This window comes from Lutra lutra, chromosome 1, assembly GCF_902655055.1.
Source record: "Lutra lutra chromosome 1, mLutLut1.2, whole genome shotgun sequence".
Lineage (NCBI taxonomy): Eukaryota > Metazoa > Chordata > Mammalia > Carnivora > Mustelidae > Lutra > Lutra lutra.
The window spans coordinates 206,211,201-206,223,491 of NC_062278.1; the positions used below are offsets into that span (position 1 = coordinate 206,211,201).

General features: G+C 44.0%; 1 protein-coding gene across 3 annotated transcripts in view; it reads left to right on the forward strand.

Moving 5' to 3' along the window:
* Positions 1–12,291, forward strand: part of SMARCC1 (SWI/SNF related, matrix associated, actin dependent regulator of chromatin subfamily c member 1) — a 176,743-nt gene that overhangs the window by 153,655 nt on the left and 10,797 nt on the right. For all 3 annotated transcript variants that reach the window (XM_047695163.1, XM_047695168.1, XM_047695176.1), the window contains exon 26: positions 4,095–4,356. In XM_047695163.1, coding sequence (XP_047551119.1) covers positions 4,095–4,356 — 262 coding nt within the window. The remainder of the gene's footprint in view (positions 1–4,094; positions 4,357–12,291) is intronic.

Consider the following 12,291-nt stretch of genomic DNA (forward strand, 5'->3'; position numbering starts at 1 on the left):
TGCTTTCCACAGGTGTAAGAAGGAATGAATGGGTCTGTTTGGGACTTGGTTTTTTATAAGTGATGTCTGGTCACTGACCCCTAACATTTCAAAGGAAGGTGTGTGATTATTTACTTAGCTCTGAGGCCAAGTCATCAGAGGCTCAAGTCTCAGCCAGTATTTCAGCCCGTGGCAGTGTCGGTGGACTTGTGCGGCCCCCACCTTGTACTCTTTCCCACCCTCCTCCCTGCTCTGAGCCCGTGAAGCTGGGAGGAGAGCTCTGTGGGAGCCACGGCCGTACTTCGCAGCTGTGTCTACGTTTGGTGTCTTGGTGCAGAAAAGTGCTCTGTTGTGCTCCGGTTCCGCTTGGATTCAGCTTCTGATGCGTACACAGTGTAGCAGTGAAGGGGGAGAGGAAGGCAGAGTTTGAATACGGTGGGGGGATGTGTCTTCAGAGCCCGGCTACAGGCAGCTTTGTGTGAAACCCGCTGCCCTTGAGCCAGATCGGAGCCATGAGAGGAAATGGACAGGTTCATTAACATTCTGTGTCCGTGAAAGTACATACACGGTTCGCTTTAGCTGTTGGGACTTTGTCCACAGTTCTAGGAAATGGAAAACAGAGAGGAGAAAATCAAACTATCTATAGCATATGACTTGCATGCTTTTAGTGTTGGGTTTTTGTTTTGTTTTTTCAGTGTGGGGTTTTTTGTGTGTTTTTGTTTTTTTTTTTAAGATTTTATTTGAGAGAGCGCATGAGCATGAGCAGTGGGGAGGGGACAGAGGGAGAAGCAGACACCCCGCTGAGCAGGGAGCCTGATGTAGGGCTCCATTCCAGGACCCTGGGGTCATGACCTTAGCCAAGGGCAGATGCTTAACCAGCTGAGCCACCCAGGCTCCCTAGTGGTTTGTTTCTTGACAAAAATATTATGTGTAATGAAATAATTTTCAATAAAGAAAGAAATGAATAAATTAAAAGTCTCTCTTACCCTCAATTTCATTTCTAGGAATAATCACCTAATAGTTTGGTGTCTTCTAAGACACCAAATATATAATGTGTGTATATGTGAATAAAAAGGTGTGGTTTTTTTTTCTTAATTGAATTAGGATTGTGTTAGTAAGTATTGCTGCAACTTGGTTTTTTTCCTTAGTGTATCTCAGACAACTGTACATCAAAATAGTACTTGGGGCACCTGGGGTGGCTCAGTCCTTAAGTGACTGCCTTCAGCTCAGGTCACGATCCCAGGGTCCTGGGATCAAGCCCCACAACAGGCTCTCCACTCAGCAGCGAGTCTGCTTCTCCTTCTCTGTGATCTCTCTCACTTTCATTCTCTCTCAAATAAAGAAATAAAATCTTTTAAAAAAAAATAGAACAGTACTTTAATGACTTAGTCCTTAGACACACATACATAGAGTTTTCTAGGACAGATTCTCAGATGTAGAATCACTGGTTTTATGCATTTAAAATTTGCTCAGAATCATCGAGCTCTCCTCAAAACTGCCAGTTGACGTTGTCTCTGATTGAACTCAGTAGCAATAAGGTATCTACAACAAGAGAAGAATGTCTGTTGCATGATGAGGCCAAGATGTATCTGGAAGCTCTGCTTCGTGTGCTGCAGAGCAGAGGTGGTCCTCTTGGAGCCACGCAGTGGCCTGCTGTCCAGGCACTGCACCCACCCCACAGGACCTTTTTAGCCCACACTGGAGTTTTGGTTTAAACTGGGTTCTCTTTCAGGAATGTGTGTATGCAGATATATGTGTTTAATCACTCATCTGTTTTAATTCTTCTAATTACTTTCTTTTAATTACCTTCCATGTTTTGAAATGATAAGTGAAGCTCAGGAAAAAATAGGGTAATTAAGGTTAGTACCTTTGTGGACATGGAAAACTGGGCAAATTTCTCTTTCCGAGGTTAATAACTTGAGGGTAAGGTCAGCTCCCGAAGAAGGACTGGTTTGGTTTAAAAACCAAACCAAACCACTGAGACAGGTAACGCAGAGACTACAGTTTCCCTTCAGAGACACAAGATCTCTTCCAGCTTCTTGACAGAACAGATCTTGACCTAAATTATAGTTCTTATATAACTGCGTGACTTCAGCCAAACCATCCAGACCAATAGTGGCTTGTCCAGAACATAGATAAGAGGTCCTTTTCTGGCAACCTCTTATATCTAACTTCAGCAAAGTCCTGAGTTTCCTAGAAAGAATCGTTAGAAGGAAGCAAATCCTGGGACCTGTAGTCAGAATTTTTAGATCCCTTTTTTCGCAGTCTACCTCTCCATCACTGATTAAATGTCTTGCAGATCTGGACTTACCAAGGACTCCCTTGTTTTTTACATCTTGTAATTCGCTGCTCATTATACAAACAAGGAGGAGGGACACCGTGCCAGGCTTTAACCTCTTCGGGTCACCCTCCTCAGAAAATGAAGAGCCCAGACCAGTCTGTTAGGACCATGGCAGCACCCTGCCATGACCCTCAGCCACTCACAAAGTCATTTGTTTCAGAAGATCTCCTTCTCCCTAGGAGACTCCCTGCAGGCCAGCTAACCAGCATGGGACCTGAGCTTTACCATCTATTGCCTCCACTCCCCTTCCTCCTCACCTGGTCACACCTGTTCTCGTCACTCTCGCACCCTCCTGCACCCCATCCATGGCCACTCCCTAGTGGCCACTCCTGATGACCAGTAATGCTTCCCTCTTGGTTCCACAGGGTCTTCTCCTCGGACAGCCCTCTGCTGAGAACCCATATTCCTAGGCTAACCCTTAGGTGTATTCCAACCAGTTTTTGCTGGTGATAGTGTATAGTATTTATCTGTAGAACTGGCTTCTTCTGAAAGCTAAAATGTTACATTTTTTAATCTATTAATGCCTCGGAATAGTGCTATCCAACAGAAATACAGTGTGAGCCACATATGTAACTTAAAATTGTCTAAGTAACCACATTTAAAAAGGTGTAATTGTAATGCTTAATTTAGTACATACAAAATATTATTTGAATACGTAATCAGTATGAAAAATTAATTTTTTTTATGCCGAGTACTCAGAGTTTGGTGTGTGTTTTGTACTTAGAACACATTCCACTTCAGATTAGCCACATTTCAAGTGCACAGGAGCCATTTGTGGCTTCTGTCTGCTGTCTTGGACGGAAAAGCTCTAAAAATATCTCCCAGTGACTCGATCTTGCCGCTGGAAGTGGTGGGCTCGAACATTATTGACAAGAAAAAGATCTGATAACGCTCCTTATGATCTTTACACTTCTTATTTCCAAAATCTGGATTTTTATTTTCCTTCATGGTGAAGTTGATTTTCTTTTCCAGGCCTGCATTAAATTAATTTTGATAGCATTTAAGGTGGGCTTCCTCCTCTGAACTATTCTCAGGCATATGGTTTCTGGATTTCCTGGCACGTGGAATAGCTTATTTCTCTTTATTTTAATTTGGGTCCCAGAAAGATTATCTCGAATATTGAAATACTTATATTCTTCAAACCAAGATTCATGCACATCTTTATTTAGTTACCTAAAATATTCTGTGAATGTGTCACCCAGTATAATTTTGGGTAGTTGAAAGCTAAGATTTGCGGTGGCACTGCCAAAGCTCCACATAGAAAAATGTGTGTATTTGCAGCTAGGGCCACGTCCACTCATCCCGAGGATTTAACTCTGTGTCAGTTCTAAAATAGTAACCAAAGGATCACATCCAGAAGTGAACACCTGGGAAAGTTGTGTGAACTTGAAATTCTAGTAGCTGAGGGACTATTAAAAGGAGAGGGGAGGTTTGTTTTACTTGGGCAGTCATGAAACCTATTTTTACATCTCTGAAAGCCTGCCAGACAGGATTCCATGTGTACTGAGTGGGCCCAGAGAACAGGAACCCCACTGGGTAAAGGTTACAGGAAAGGCAGACCTTGTACATAACATAGAAAAGACCTTGACCTTGGTAACAGGTGTCCAAATGGAAATAAGCTATTCGAGAAGTAACACCGTGAATGTTGCAGGGGGCGAGGTGGCTGTGTGCCTGTGAGGTGGTACACAGAATTCGGGCATTGGGTCGATGTCCTATGTGTCATCCATTCCCGAGAAGCTCTCTTGGTGTCATCTCTCTTTCCTTTCCTTAACAGTTAGAACAACAGAGGCAGCAGTTGCTTACTGAACGCCAGAACTTCCACATGGAGCAGCTGAAATATGCCGAACTGCGAGCCCGACAGCAAATGGAACAGCAGCAGCACGGGCAGAACCCTCAGCAGGCACACCAGCACTCAGGAGGGCCTGGCCTGGCGCCGCTTGGAGCAGCGGGGCACCCCAGCATGATGCCTCATCAGCAGCCCCCTCCCTACCCTCTGATGCACCACCAGATGCCGCCACCTCACCCACCCCAGCCAGGTGAGAGGAGGCCGCGCCCGCGGGTGAAGTCACAGTCGTCCCTGCGGCTCAGCAGCAGAGGAGCTAACCACACCCGTGACAATTTGGAGCTAGGACCATGACTAGGATGCCTGTTGTTGGCTAGGTAATTGTAGGCACGTGAGACCTGGCTGTGTTCTGTTCCCGGTGTGATGCCCTTCCTCGGGTCAGTCAGCCTCTGGTTAGCCGGTATATCCCAGAGTTCCTTAAAAATTCATTCTTGGGTTATCTGCGCTTTTCTTCTTCTTCTTCTTCTTCTTCTTTTTTTTTTTTTTTAACTTACAGGCATTTTTAAAGATAGACGCACAAAAATAAAAACTCAATGAACTCTTATGACCCAGCTTCCACACCCATCACTTTCCCACCATTTTTCACTTTTTGTTAGAGAATCTACCATGGGCAAAAGGAGAGTGAATAGTGTAAGAGTCTCCCCATATATACCTCTTACACGGCTTCAGAATTGCCAGTATTAGTCTACGGCCATACCACCCTGAACGCGCCCGATCTCGTCTGATCTCGGAAGCTAAGCAGGGTCGGGCCTGGTTAGTACTTGGATGGGAGAATTGCCAGTATTTTATTTATTCCTCCTCACCCTGGGGCAAGAGGTAGACTTCAAGATATATCTCTAGCCAATGGAAATCTTATTCTTTAACAGAACTACTGTTATCACACCCATAATTCCTAGTATCATTAGCTAAATGTCCTCGGATGCTTCATTTGTTTGAATTGGTGTTCAGATAAGGTCCACGCATTGTATTTGCTGATAGGTCTCTTAAATCTGTCTTAATGTGTTAACAGTTCACCTCCCCTTCTTTTTTTTTTTTTTAAATGCCATTCATCCACCTGTGACTGCCTGAGTGTGCCCGGGAGGTGCATGGTGTCCTTTTGCATGTTCTTCTCCCCACTTCCCTCTCCCACACATCTCCCGTAAACCAGAGGCTTGCTCTGGATACCTTACCAGGTGCAGGTTCACTTTTTGGAAGCTGACATTTTTCGTCTCTCTTGGTGACATTAAGGTTGGTCAGTGGTTCTAGTATTAGGCTGATCCGTCTGCTACAGAGTTCCCCAGCAGACTTTCCCAGAGGTTTTCTGCTTTTGAGAATTGCTTCTAGATGAGCTCTTTCATCAGGCCTTGCAAAATGGTGAGATGTCTCAGTTGATCTTCCCTCCTGCATTTATTTCTGTTCGTTCATTTCCTAATAGCGATTCTTTTATTTAAAAAACAAAAATCAAAGAGACCTTGGTCAATCATGTATTCATACTGAAAATGAGTTCCTTACAGGAAAGTCTGGATAAAGGCTTCATCCTTTCTCTTTATTGGTTACCTGAATAATGGGTTCCTAACCACTGTCTTCACCAGAGGTGACCAGGAAGGGAGTGTGTATGCTCTCCTGTGTGTGTGTATGTTTAGTTTTGTGGATTTATGTATTGTATATTTTATGTGTTTCAGTCCATTATGGACATTACTGTGTTTGATGCTCAGATGTTCCTTTCTGTAGCTCATGGGAGCCCTTTCAAGCTGGCAGCTACCCACGACATTTTAACCACCTTGAAAGTTGAGCTCACAGTCCTTTCAAACTTAACTACCTCCCTAAACAAAGATTACCCACCAACATCATGAAAACCTAAAACATACCTTTAATTGTAGCTTTTCTTCCCGCCATGTTCCTTTCCTTTGTAGAGAGCGATGTATATGGGTGTGTGCTCTGGATTACATTGATCTAATAACACTCATCCTGTAAGAGTTTCATAATTACTCTCTTGTCATGTGCCAGATGTCTAGCAGAGCCCAAGTTTGTGTTTCCTGGGGTGGGATACAAATTCTCTGGCCACGGCTCGTGCAAATGAACTAAGGTAATATTGGGAGACCCTTGCAAGCCAGGGAAGGTCCCAACGTGATGATAACAGCTAGCCTGACTGCCTCAAATGACAGATTCTCTAAATCTCATGGAAATAACCAGGGATGTGAGCCTGAGAAAGCCATGACTGAAAAAATTGTGATCTTGACAACTTGTATTATCAACATGGATCTTTCAGCTCGCCACCCAAAACATATTTTATGTATTAATTTTTCTGGGCTTTACTCAAAATGGGCTAGGTCGATTTTGATTGGGAAGCATTCATTTCACACGTACATGACTGTTAAATTACAGCTGTGGGGGGCACCTGGGTGGCTCAGTGGGTTAAACCTCTGCCTTCAGCTCAGGTCATGATCTCAGGGTCCTGGGATCAAGCCCCACATCAGGCTCTCTGCTCAGTGGGGAGCCTGTTTCCCCCCACCCCCCGCCTGCCTCTCTGTCTACTTGTGACCTCCTCTCTGTCTCTCTCTGTTAAATAAATCAAAAAAATATTAAAAAAAAAAATTACAGCTGTGGAATTTACAACCGCCATCAGACTTGCCACTTGATCTAAATGATGTTTGTGGATATAATCTTAGCAGTCTCCCCTCCTCACAACGTAGGATTCTTTCTTCCTTAGTCTTTCTGTCTGCTTGAACAGATCTTAAATTCTCTGTATGAGATTGAATTTTCTTCAGAATTAAACTTCCAAAAGATACAGATGCTTAACCGAGTGAAGATCACAAAGTGATTTTTCAGAAACAGTGCTTATTTTTAAAATTTATTCCTAAAACTACTGGGGATTTAATGGGGAAGTTCCCTATGGCTACTTGGTGCTTGCTTCTGGCTGGTGTTAAGCATCAGAATCTGTAGTAATTGTTCACAGGAGCTCCAACATCTGCATTTAGCTTGTAAAAGATGGGAAGAGAGATGCTTTTGCCTTTTCCCTTAAATTACATCCTGGTGAGGATAGGTTTTTGCAGGCTAGGCTGGTCTCCCACCTTGTTCTGCTCACTTGTCATTGTCCTTACTTTACCTCTGATGAACCGATTTGTGATAGGGACCACGTGGCCTTGCTACCTGATGGACCAGGATTTGTACTGGGCTCCATCCGATTCCAAAGTGATAACTTCACACTGCGTCATGACCCCAGACTAAGAGGGGACATACAGCAGATTCAAATACAGCTATTCTCTTAGGGAGGCCGTGCCAAAGAAATGAGAGTTCATAGAAATAGCCTTTAGAGGGGCACCAAGTGGGGACGCCTGAGTGGCTCAGTTGGTTAAGCGGCTGCCTTCAGCTCAAGTCATGATCCCAGCGTCCTGGGATCGAGTCCCACATCGGGCTCCTTGCTCGGCAGGGAACCTGCTTCTCTCTCTGCCTCTGCCTGCCTCTCGGCCTACTTGTGATCTCTCTCTCTCTCTGACAAATAAATAAAATCTTAAAAAAAAAAAAGAGGGGCACCAAGTGGCTCAGTGGGTTAAGCCTCTGCCTTCGGCCTGAGTCATGATCTCAGGGTCCTAGGATCGAGCCCCACATTGGGCTCTCTGCTCAGTGGGGAGCCTGCTTCCCCCTCTCTCTCTTTGCCTGCATCCCTGCCTACTTGTGATCTCTTTTTCTCTGTCAAATAAATAAATGATTTTTTAAAATAGCCTTTAGAATAGAAATAGGGTGTTTTTCTCTTATTACTTTCTCACAGAAATAAGCTCTTCTTCAGTCATTTTTTTAAACAAAAGGATTGTTGGGGCACCTGGGTGGCTCAGAGGGTTAAGCCTCTGTCTTCGGCTCAGGTCATAGTCTTAGGGTCCTGGGATCAAGCCCCGCATCCATCGGGTTCTCTGCTCAGCAGGCAGCCTCCTTCTCCCCCCCCCCCCCCCCGCTCTCTCTGCCTACTTGTGATATCTCTCTCTGTCAAATAAATAAATAAACAAATCTTAAAAAGAAAAAAAAAGGATCGTTGCATGTATGATGAGACTAAAATCAGTGATGAGATCATCTTTTTTCTTAGTTTTTTATTGAAATATAATGTATGTATGAAAAAAGACACAAATCATGAGTATTCAATGAGTTTTAACAAAGAAAAGATACCTGTGCAGCCATTACCCAGAATCCTCTGCTATCTTCCTTTCTACCTCCTTTTCTCCTGGGGGCGACAGCTATCCAGGTTCCTAACAGCAGTGAATAGTTGGGATGGTTTTGAATGTTATCTGGAGGGACTTTTTTAAAACGACTTTTTTCCTGTCCAGTTTCTTTCACTCAACACTTGGTACCCACCCATTTGGTGTCAATGGTCGCAAGCTTATTTCTCCTGTTTGCTGTATGTGGTCCATTGTGGGGCTCTACCTCATTGTATTGGTCTGTTCTCCTGTTGATGGACATTGATTAGTTTCCAAGGCTTGGTTATTACGCATAGTAACTGCTACTGTGGACATGGGTGTGCACATGTCTTTGATAGACATAGGTAGACATTTTTAAATGTATTTTTAAATTTAAATTCAATTAACTAACACATAATGTATTACTAGTTTCAGAGGTAGCATTCAGTGATGGATCAGTCTTTTTTAACATCCATGCTGATTACATCATGTGCCCTCCTTAATGTCCTTCAACGAGTTATCCCATCCCCCCACCCACCTCCCCTTCAACAACTGTTTGTTCCCTAGAGTTAAGAGTCTCTTAAAGTTTGTCTCCCTCTCTGATTTTGTCTTATTTTGTTTTTTCCTCTCTTCTCCTATGATCCTCTTTGTTTCTTAAATTCCATATGTGAGTGAGATCATATAATTGTCCTTCTCTGATTGACTTATTGCACTTAGCATAATACCTTCTAGTTCCATCTATGTCGTTGCAAATGGCAAGATTTCTCTTTTTTTGGATGGCTGAGTAGTATTGCATTGTATATATATACCACATTTTCTTTATCCATTCATCTGTCGATGGACATCTGGGCTCTTCCCACAGTTGGACTGTTGTGAGCATTGCTGCTATAAACATTGGGGTGTAGGTACCCCTTCAGATCACTACATTTGTATCTTTGGGGTAAATCCCTAGTAGTGCAATTGCTGGGTCATAGGGTAGCCTGTTTTCAACTTTTTGAGGAACCTCCATGCTGTTTTCCAGAGTGGCTGCACCAGCTTGCATTCCCACCAATAGCAGAATAAGTATACGCTTCTGTTGTGTGTGCCCCAAAGTTCCTAGAATGGGTCATAGGCTGTGCATATGTTCACATTAGTAGATGCTGCCAAGATTGTTCCAGAATGGTCACATGGATTTATATGCTGCCTGTGTGTGAGAGTTCTAGCAGCTCTAGGTAATCATTTTTCTTAATTGCCCCTTTTGTGAGGGTGCTTTGGAGTTCAAATGTAAAGTTAAATCAAGTGTGTTAGTAAAATTAAGAACAACAGTAAATTGAACCCACTAGTTAAAAGTTGCTTTAGTATCACCACTTCCGAAAAAGCTGGTTGTTAACAGATGAGCCTAGGGCGCCATATTTTGTTATCAGCTAAAGGGGCCTTTTTAAAGCTGGGCCAGTGAGGAAGTGGGTAGTGTTTTGGGTGAAGTTCATCCTCAGTCCCTTGTTTAATACAGGTGTCAGTTAAGAATTTTGAGTTTGGTCCTTCCAACTGTTGTTTCCTAAGTCCTAGAAAGGTTTGCAGGCCACAGCCTTAGTGTTGGGAGCTGAGGATAATTATCCAGATCAGTTGGCTAGCTTTTGGTATTTGGCCAGAATTTATGGTGTGTGAAGGAAAGGGAAAGCAGCCTCTGAAAAGCCAGCAAGATTGGGGAAGTGGCGAGAAGGTCAAGACTGATTTATCACTGGGTGGTTAATTTGTCCAGCCCTCTTACTTAGGGTTTATATAATTATGTAGATAAATCCTCCATAATCTTTCCTCCACAAAACTGTCCATCAGTTAGCGGTAGAGCCCATTACAATAGTGGCTCGATGTCACAAATCTGCCGGGCTGTCAAACACATGAGCCTGGGCCCCAGAGTGGTTGGTATAAACCAACACCTGTCCTCCTCTACCACTCCTTAATTCATTCACATACTTAGAATTTTGTGTAGAGAATACTGTCTTTATGCTGTTCTCACTCCTCCTCGGTGCTTATTGTTTGGTCCTGCTCTGAACCTGGGAAGTCCAGCTTTGTGTAGGTTTCGTTTCGTTCCTGTCTCTGTCCCAGATTGGTCCGTTCCCTACCAAACAAAAAGGCAAAGGATGTATCTCTAGTATGTTTCTGGTGTATAGGGAGTAAATGGAGCAAATGGAGACCTGGAGGTGGCCACAGGCATCTTTGGACCACCCTTAGGTTTTGTTCTTCTTGATAAAGTACGTGCCACTGCATTTCATCTTTACATTTCAACTGGAAAACTGTGATTTTATGAAGTGATTTCTAGAGTCAAGTCTGCGTTCTCCCCGTATGACTGCCATTGAGGATGGCACAGGTGAACGGCCCTGGTAGCAGCCGCTTCTGGAGCACACGAGTAGCATCCTTTGAGTGCGCCCTGGCCTGTGGTACCCGTGACAGCACGTGGGGAACCAAGGAGAGGGGCCTGGGTCGCAGCTGCGGCTTCCTGAGGTGCTCTTGACTGTGCAGCTTGCCTTGAGCCAAGAGGACCCCTCTGATGGCTGGAGGTCCTTAATGTCAGCACTCCCAAGGGCCTCAGCCTGTTCTTACAGGAACACAACCCGTCAGTGAGTTGAGTCAAAAGGAAATGTGAGCGTAAGCTCTGCCCTCCGCTGGACATTTAGAGTCACTTAGGCACTTTGGAGTTTTTGTGGATCTGGAATGAGCCGCCTGCCTTGGGGAAGCCTCTGCGTGAAAAGCGGAAGGAAAAGGACATGTTGGTTTAGGTACCCTTGTGGTTTCCTTGTGGTTAATAGTAGAATGATTTCTGGAAGTGCCTAAAAAAGCCGAAGTAGGAATGGATCTGAATGGATGAGAACTTAGACATGGTAGAGATGATGTTTTAATGACAAAACTAAAATTAGTGACATGTTGGTTGTTGAAGGAAATTTCAACCAAGGCATTAGTCACTTGGCTTTTAAGCCCCCAAGTTAGACCCACTTCTACATTTCTACCTGTGAGAAACTGTGCTCAGGAAAGGATTCCATCCAGTCATCTCTGCCCAGCCCACTCCCTGGACTCCCCACACTGAAAAGAGAAAAGCCAAGTTTTTACTATCTTCGGTGCCTTTGGTCCTGCTCGCATCATGTGATAACAAGGCTGCTGAGCCAGTTTGCGGCTTAGCAGGTTACCCTCACAAAGAGAACAGTGAGGGCCCAGTCTTCAACAAAGAGCGTCTGTCTTGGGCGCCCCCGGAAGCCACTGCAGGAGGAGCACTCCCGGAGGAGCCTGGGCTTCCCCTCACTTGGCCCTGATTGTGTTATTTCCGTTCTCCAGGGCACTCAGCCAGGGGATGTGCTGTGGACGGTTAGAAAAGGGAGTGATGAAATGTGCCCAAGATTGGAAATTCACAAGTTCCCTTTCCTAGTTTCATGTTCTTTCCCCACCTGCCTCTTCCATCCCAAAGAATAGAAATCCTTAAATAATATTGCACTAGGCATGACGGGCATCATGCCTTAGTAAAAGATCTAATAAACCTGAGAGAGTGTGAGGGATTTTTCCACTAGGCTAAACCTAATTTTAGCAAACCTTTCCATTTTTCAGGCTTCAGATGCCTGCTGTGTTTTGTGTTTTTTGTTGTTTTTTTTTTAAGCTTGTATGTAGGTCAGACTCCCACCAGTTTTTGCTTTCATGCTACTGTTTTGAAGCCGTGTCTCATCTCTTTCTCCCTTTCAGCTCCCTTTCTACCAGGGAGGGAAATACCTGATTTTTTTTTCTTTTTAATAGCAAAACATACAAACACACCCTTCCATTTTGTGTGGTAAGGCTGCTCCCGTGGCTTTCTTCATATATAGTAAGAGGTCATGGCAATGCCTTCAGACAGTGCCATCCTTGTAAAAGTGGGAAGACCTTTGTCGGACACCAGAAAAAACACAGGAATATGTAAATTTAAAAAGACAGAGTTTGCATTACAAGAAATTGATTCTGTCTTCTCTTCAGTCCTCTTTTAAATTCTG